At 46.5% G+C, this 6,998-nt stretch overlaps 2 protein-coding genes across 5 annotated transcripts in view; one reads left to right on the top strand and one right to left on the bottom strand.

The window, feature by feature from the left end:
* Window positions 1-4,144, top strand: part of noc2l (NOC2-like nucleolar associated transcriptional repressor) — a 19,360-nt gene extending 15,216 nt beyond the window's left edge. Inside the window, exons 15-18 of the mRNA XM_031845911.1 lie at window positions 887-1,000; window positions 1,196-1,331; window positions 3,041-3,127; window positions 3,852-4,144. Of these exons, the coding sequence (XP_031701771.1) occupies window positions 887-1,000; window positions 1,196-1,331; window positions 3,041-3,127; window positions 3,852-3,967 (453 nt within the window). The 3' untranslated portion in view covers window positions 3,968-4,144. The remainder of the gene's footprint in view (window positions 1-886; window positions 1,001-1,195; window positions 1,332-3,040; window positions 3,128-3,851) is intronic.
* Window positions 4,145-5,102: 958 nt separating this feature from the next.
* Window positions 5,103-6,998, bottom strand: part of samd11 (sterile alpha motif domain containing 11) — a 48,775-nt gene continuing 46,879 nt past the window's right edge. For all 4 annotated transcript variants that reach the window (XM_031845907.1, XM_031845906.1, XM_031845908.1 and 1 more), the window contains one exon: window positions 5,103-6,873. In XM_031845907.1, coding sequence (XP_031701767.1) covers window positions 6,589-6,873 — 285 coding nt within the window. In that variant the 3' untranslated portion in view covers window positions 5,103-6,588. The remainder of the gene's footprint in view (window positions 6,874-6,998) is intronic.

Genomic DNA, 6,998 nt, shown 5'->3' with positions numbered 1-6,998 from the left:
TGTGTGTGTGTGTGTGTGTGTGTGTGTGTGTGTGTGTGTTAACAAAGTACAACAGACAGACAGCACGGCACCGCGACAGCGCCAGCTCCTGTCGCCACGGCTCTCTGCTCAGCCGAGGCTGTCGTCATGGCATCCCCTCCCTGGCATCGGGGCAGCAGTGGGTGTCACCGCAGGCGGAGGAGAGGGGACAGCCTCGCTGCTGCTGTGGAAAAGGCCACGGCCTCCCTCCGGCCACAGCCCCCCCTGCTGATGTCACCCAAACTGAGAGCTAGCCTAATTAATGATTCCCTGCCTCCGCCCAGGTTCCACTCTGATGTCTCTCGTGTTTCTCTGCCGCCTCTACGGGGAAATGTTTTGTTTTGTTAGTTTTTGAGTCCAGGCTGAATTGAGAAGCTTTTTCTGGTTTCATTTTGTTATCCTGTCTTTTTGTGTGTGCGCGTGCACACTTATCTTAATAGCGGCATGGTAAATTGTGGTAAATGTGTTAAGCTAACGGGCGCAAGAGGCTGCGGCCTGTTTTCTCTATTGGATTTGGTGGTCGGATAATGTGATTGGGCCTAATCGATGTCATCCACACAGACCTTTAGGGGCTGGAGAAGATCGTCGGGTCTCCCATTTCAGACACCTTCAATCTGTCTTTTCCACATCTTCTGACTCTTACCACTGACTCGTCTGTCCATCACTTTCTCCGGATCACTTGATGTAAAGTTGTGAAGGAAGGCCACTTGTTATTACAATCATTTTGGAACCTGAATGAAACTGCTGAAAGGCTCCTCTTAAGAGATTCTGCTAAAATAACTACCGCCATACTCCGGCACCGTGAAATAAACCCACTCACACACGCCAACCATACATTCTTTAACAAAAATGTTGTCTCTTTTGTCAGGCGGCTTGGGAGAAGCAGATGAAGGAGGAGGGGACTCCTCTCAGCAGGTACTACAGCCAGTGGAAGAAGCTGAGGGAGAAGGAGATCCAGCTGGAGATCTCTGGCAAAGAAAGGGTAACTATCCAAACCACAAACATTTGCCTCATCCTACTGAATCCATCATGAACCACTTTTGGCTTTTTCTTTATGAATGCTGCTGTTACTCACAATAGTAGCTTTCTTACATGAATCAGTAATGCTATGGAGTGGATTGTTTTACTGGCAGAACCGGTTTGTGTATTTATCCTGCTGGGTTTGTGTTCTGTAAAGATGGAGGATCTGGACCTCCCAGAGATCAAACGTAAGAAGATTCAGGAGAAGAAGGTGGAGGACAAGAAGGAGTTCAAGGATCTGTTTCAATCCGACAGCGAATCGGACGAAGATGACGGAGAACTCAAAATCAAAGGCAAGCTGACTCGCAAATACACTCTCACATTTAAATTTGCCTGCTGAGGAGTTTTACTTGTGGAACAGAAGGCTATGATGTCTTGGCCTCTAGGGGGCTGTGTTTTGTTACAGCCTGCAGTTCTGCGGTGCATAAGCGAAGTTAAAGAGGTGATGACAGTTTATTCCTTGGCTGTTATCAGCCACTATCTTAAAGGTTTGGCTACATGAGGCAGATCACCTGCAAAGCAGAATCCGCAAGGCTCCGACTTATTAAAACATCCACAGAGGCGGTTTCTGAGGAACTGCAAATTAAATAAAAAAATCAAACTCGAGAGAAAATCTCTGCTTATCAGATGATGTGTGTCTCTCCGCAGAGAAGAACCGTGAGCCTGATCTTTCTTTAGCCCCAGAACTCGTCCTCTTGGGGTCGTCCACAGGTCGCAGGCAGCTGCAACCTCGCTTTTCCAGCTTTACACTCGGACACGCTCCAAGTAGCACAAGGCCCTCCGCAAGGTCACAGAGGAAAGGAGTAGGCGGCAGGGGGATTTTTTTCATTTTTTTTTTAATGCATCTGGACTTCATTGTAGGGAGAGTCCCAACAAACGAATGGGCAGCTGCCAGCAAGCGGCGAGCCTCCGCCTCTCACTCTCCGTCCACCCCTCCCTCCCTCTCACCCGTCTTTCCTCCACCCCTTGCACACACACATACGAGCTCAAACCCCCCCGACAGGAAGTACAGGCTTGGATCCCAGCGGGGGTTCCTAATTCAAACCAGCCCAGAGGTGGCCGCTCCCACTCTCCTCTCCCTCTTTCATTCTATCTCTCTCTCGCTCTCTCTCTTTCTGGCTCTGTGGACTTCAACCAGCTGCCCCCGCATGTCCTCGCAACACGTGCGCACACAAAGACTCACACACCCACCACCCTGTCGTCCAGTCTTAAAGAGCCAAAAGCTTTTGGGCGGCTCACCAAAGCTCTTTGTGGCCGCACACACTTCCGGAAAAAAGGGGGAGTTTGAGAGAAGGGGGCAACGTCTGAGGTACTACTGAAGTCTGCTCGTACCATGTGAGCATCAAAGAGTGGGAGATGGCAATAGTACGTTTTTCATCGTAAATTCAGATAGGAAGAGAAGTACCTGGTGTTTTAATAAACATTGTTTATCTATGCATGTGCACTTATTGTATAACTGTGTGTGTGTGCAGTGTAGCAGACGGAGGAAGTAGCTCTGTTTTGCTTCCCTCTCCTCTACGCCCCCAGAATCTCATCACACCTCTACTTCAAAGCCTGTGGACCCCAGTTGTCCCTTTGGCTAGACAACACACACACACACACACACACACTGCACCCTGAGTATACCACAACATAAATTCAGACAAACTCCCAACTTCTCTCCAGTGCGCACACACACACACGACTCTCCCATCATCCTCGTAGCCGTGCAACCTGCCTGCTATCTCCATTTGCTATATTTAGCCCGTGAGCATAAGATGTCTGAAATTGCCGGTAGTAAACTGTCATGGGTGTTTGTGCAGCAGCAACGGCGTCTGTAATCGGCTCTCAGTTCCATCTCTGGAGGAAATAGACACTTCCAGCTGCCTCTGATGCCTGGCCCACATATAGGTGTCTCCAAAGTCCTCAGACGTCAGCGATGCACCAACGCAAACTCAGGAATGTCTAAAGAAAGTAACGGTAGACAAAACTCAACGTAATGTTTTTCACTGTCTCTCCTCAGGGAAAAAGGGCCGCGGGTATGATGATGATTATGATGAGGATGTTGATCCGTCTGACATGAGCGATGACGAGGAGGGCGGAGACTCAGGTTTGTACAATCTCAATACCCAAAAATAAGCATACTGAAGCAAATGTGTAGTTTTCAAACATTTCTACGGTGCATTTATTAATGTAGTGTTCAGATGAGAGCGTATTACAGTATATACAGTCATTAGCAGGTATAAGGGCTAAAGCCGTGAATCGTTTTTGTAGAGCTGCAAAGTTTCGATGATTAATCAATTAGTCAATCAAGAAAAAATTCATCAGCAACTATTTTGACAAGCTAATGGAAATATTGCTGAATAATCCCAAGATTTCTGCCTGTCCAATCTGAAGACTTGCTGCTCTTCTTATTTATTATTATTGTAAAATAAATATCTTTGGGTTTCGGACTGTTTGGTGGGACAAAAGAAGCAATTTGATATTTTATAGACTTACCAATGAAAAGACAGATGAACCAATTATGAAAGTGCAATAAACCAAAGCAGCACTTATATTTTGCACAACATTCAATCATCAGAACTATATGAATAACGGTGTGGAGGGGAAGTAAAACATTTATAGTGAAACACAGTTGTAATAATTTAAGGATATGTCTTCATAAGAGAAGCTCAAATTGTTAAAAATGCTGTACATTAATAAACTTGTTCTTGTTTAAAATGACTACTTATGTGCACAGATTATCAAAATGTTTACCTCTTGATACATGCCATACTTCGTACATTCCCGTGTGGCTCAACGTGACGTTTAAGTGCTTCCCGTCTCTGTTCTAGATGAGGACGAAGAGGCCTCCAAGGTTCCTCAGCCGCTGTCCTCCTCTGCTCTGATAAAGCTGGCAGAAGGAGACGATGATCTGGTGGAGGACCTGGAGTTGTCTGATGATGACTGAGGCTCATGGATGCACACAGTCAAGCTCTCCACCTTATCAACCATCTATATTTAGAATATTATTGCTTTTGAATTTTGTATTACTTCACCTGTACAGTAAAAACATGTTCATGATGTAATTTGATTAAGATTGGAAATTGAAAAAAAGGACATTTAATAAATCCAATTATATCCCTTGGATTTTTTATTTTTATTTTTTTAAAGATGTAAACTAATTGAAGTGTCTACATGCACGTTGATGCATAAGTGCACCTGAAACGAGTCATTTGTCTCCTCCGTACACGTGCACACCTGTAGGCAGCCTCGGGCTTTGTGAGGACGGGCTATTTGGAGAGAGCTATGAGCCGGGCCGGCCAAGAGGAGGGGTACAGGGAGGCGGGTGTTGAGCCCTGAGGCAGCAGTGCTGTGCCAGGCTGGCAGGGTGTCGTCTGATGGTGTGCCAAGACTCTCTGCCCAGGTGGTAGAGCAGCAACACAGGCTGGTCTGTTTCTGTGCCAACTCCTCGCCCACCCCCCCGCCCTGACTTACTGTCTTCTCTCTCTGTGTATTCACATGCTCAGACACTGCTTTCCCACTCCCCAACGTATCCCCTTTACGTTACTGCACCTTTCGCCAGCATTCACCACTAAACTTAAAGGTGTCACCGGCCTTTGTTGTGTGTACGACCATTGCGTGCATGGACATGGATTTAAACGCCACAATGGAGATTTGAGAAATATTTTTGTGTCGTCACTTTTTCCCCTGTAGTCGTTTTCAGTGAATACAGAAACTTGTGGTGCAGAGGCCCAGCCTAAAGCGATGGGGAAGTCCCAGTAGTGTGTGTGTAGGATACTGCTTTAGTCTAAACTCTTTGAACGAGGAAGGTACGTGTGAGTGGGGGCTGGTTCTGGTCATGTATGTGTGTGGGAGGATGAGGAGGGTCAGGTTTATCCCCACAGGCAAAAGAGGCCTCGGCCTGTGGCTGAACCTCACACTCTGACAGCTGGTGTTGACCAGATCCGTGCCCCCCCCCCACACACACATCAGGAGACCGCATGCTCCCTCTTGCATGTTTTTACAGAAGAACCACAAACACCTGAGGAGGAAAAGGCGTGTATATATACGTCGCCTGACACACAAACAACGAGAGAGCAGAGGAAGTTCTTTAGGATTTATTTCACCTGTCGGGTGAATAGAAAAATAGGATGAAGACAAAACTTTCGAAGGGAAATCTAGAGACCATTTTTAATTCATTGCTTGCGTAGTTAAAAAAAAAAAAAAATCCATAACAAATTCCAAACATTTGCAATAAGAGCTTTGTGCCTTTCTTTCCCTGCAACCAAGAGAAAACAAAGTTAAAGTATCTTTGGAATCCATCTTAAGGGCTAATTATAATACATATCATAATCTGCTTTATCTACTACATCAAAAGTCCTATAAATATTTTTCCTCATATTTATATGCTGAAGTAGCATTCAAGATCGGAGCATCTTTTAATATTACACTTTTTTTTTTTAAAAATGGCAGAACAAAAGAGTATAAACAAAAAGTACCACCAAAGTTCAGCAAGTCACATTTTTCTTCAGTAAAGAAAACCTTATTCGTGCAACTACGTTTAACAAAAAGTAAAAGTACCACGTATGTAACCTTCAGGATATTTTTCATCTTAAGCATGATTCTGTACAATTTTGCATGTTTTTCCTACCTCCCACAGTAGTCAACACGAGCATACAATGACGTAAGCCGTACACACCATAGCCACCATTAAGGCGTGTCCATTTCACCAACATTTCTTTAAGCATTTGTATGTCAGTAAATGACGGCTCTTCCTGTGTCACATCACATGAGGCACTAGCCTAGCCTTTCCCTGTTGGACCAGTTTTCCTGTGTGACCATTGATGCAAAAAAAAAAGAAAAAGCAGACACGTTGTGAAACATGGTTTCAATCCCACACATCCGGTCATCTTTGGTATCGGGACAGTGGAATGCATAGTTGCAGTGATAAGCGGGAGCTGGTCAGATCTGGTGCCGCTCGGCATATGCTTCAACTCCAGCCTCTAAAAAAGACGGCTCCACGCTGCTGTTGGGCCTCAGGAAACAAGCTAGGGAAAGGAGGAAGAGGACAAAAAGGGAGGACGTCTCTTTTGAATTCCTGGGTTCTTCAGGGCTTGTGGTGAGAGCAGTCACAGAGACGGAGACAAGAGAAAGAAAGAGAGGGAGCAGAGCTTCCTCCAGCCCAGGAAGGAAGGAAGAGTATCCGCTAGCGTCTGACTTGCAAGAATTTCACATTTGTGGCAGGCCTTCGCTCCTCTTTTTTCTTTTTTTTTGGCAGGCTGTCTGTGACCAGCTGTCTCCTCTTCCTCTTTTTTTTTTCGTTCCCTTTTTTCCTCTGGTGCTTCTCGTGTCTCCCTTCCAACCCAGTTTGTTTGCATTCTGCTCGGCTACAACCAATGTAGAGGAACTCATAAGCTGATTGTTTTGCTGGATACAGTACAGTTGTCTTTTATTCCAGTCCAATACTTGTCCCTAAATTCCAGCATCAAGGTCCCAGGATGGGGCGAGTCTGGCAAACAAGGCCCGGGAGTCAACCTCCCCCAGTCAGGTTAGTTTGAGTTTGGCCTCCTCACCCCTGCCTGTCCTTTCCTACGAAGGAGTTTTGGCCTCGTATCTTCCCACTACCGTGGAGCCGTTACCATTTTCCTGCTTGGGGGAGGAGCACCCTGGGGTGGGGCCGCTGTATGGAGAGGAGCTGCTGCTGGTCGAGGTGGGTCTGTGGGGCAGGGATAGAGAGAGAGGCAGGGGGGTGTCAGATGGCATTGTCAGGGGGTCCCGATCACGTTCTGGGGGGCGCAGTGCGGCAGAAGGCGGAAACGGGAATGCCAGCGGGAATCCAGTCATGTAGAAAAGCCTGCCAACACGCCGCGCCACCTGAGGAGACGAGAGGAGACCATACGACTGTCAGTACAGCCTGTTGAGTATTGTATAAACGACTAATGCTGTATTTCAAACAGAGAGAGAGTAGAAGAGAGGTTGCGGGGCTGGCTAGTTGATGG

The sequence above is a fragment of the Anarrhichthys ocellatus genome, unplaced genomic scaffold, assembly GCF_004355925.1.
Source record: "Anarrhichthys ocellatus isolate YVR2014 unplaced genomic scaffold, GSC_Weel_1.0 scaffold5, whole genome shotgun sequence".
NCBI lineage: Eukaryota > Metazoa > Chordata > Actinopteri > Perciformes > Anarhichadidae > Anarrhichthys > Anarrhichthys ocellatus.
Note: the sequence above shows the minus strand (reverse complement) of the source record. Positions and strands in the feature narration are given on the sequence as shown.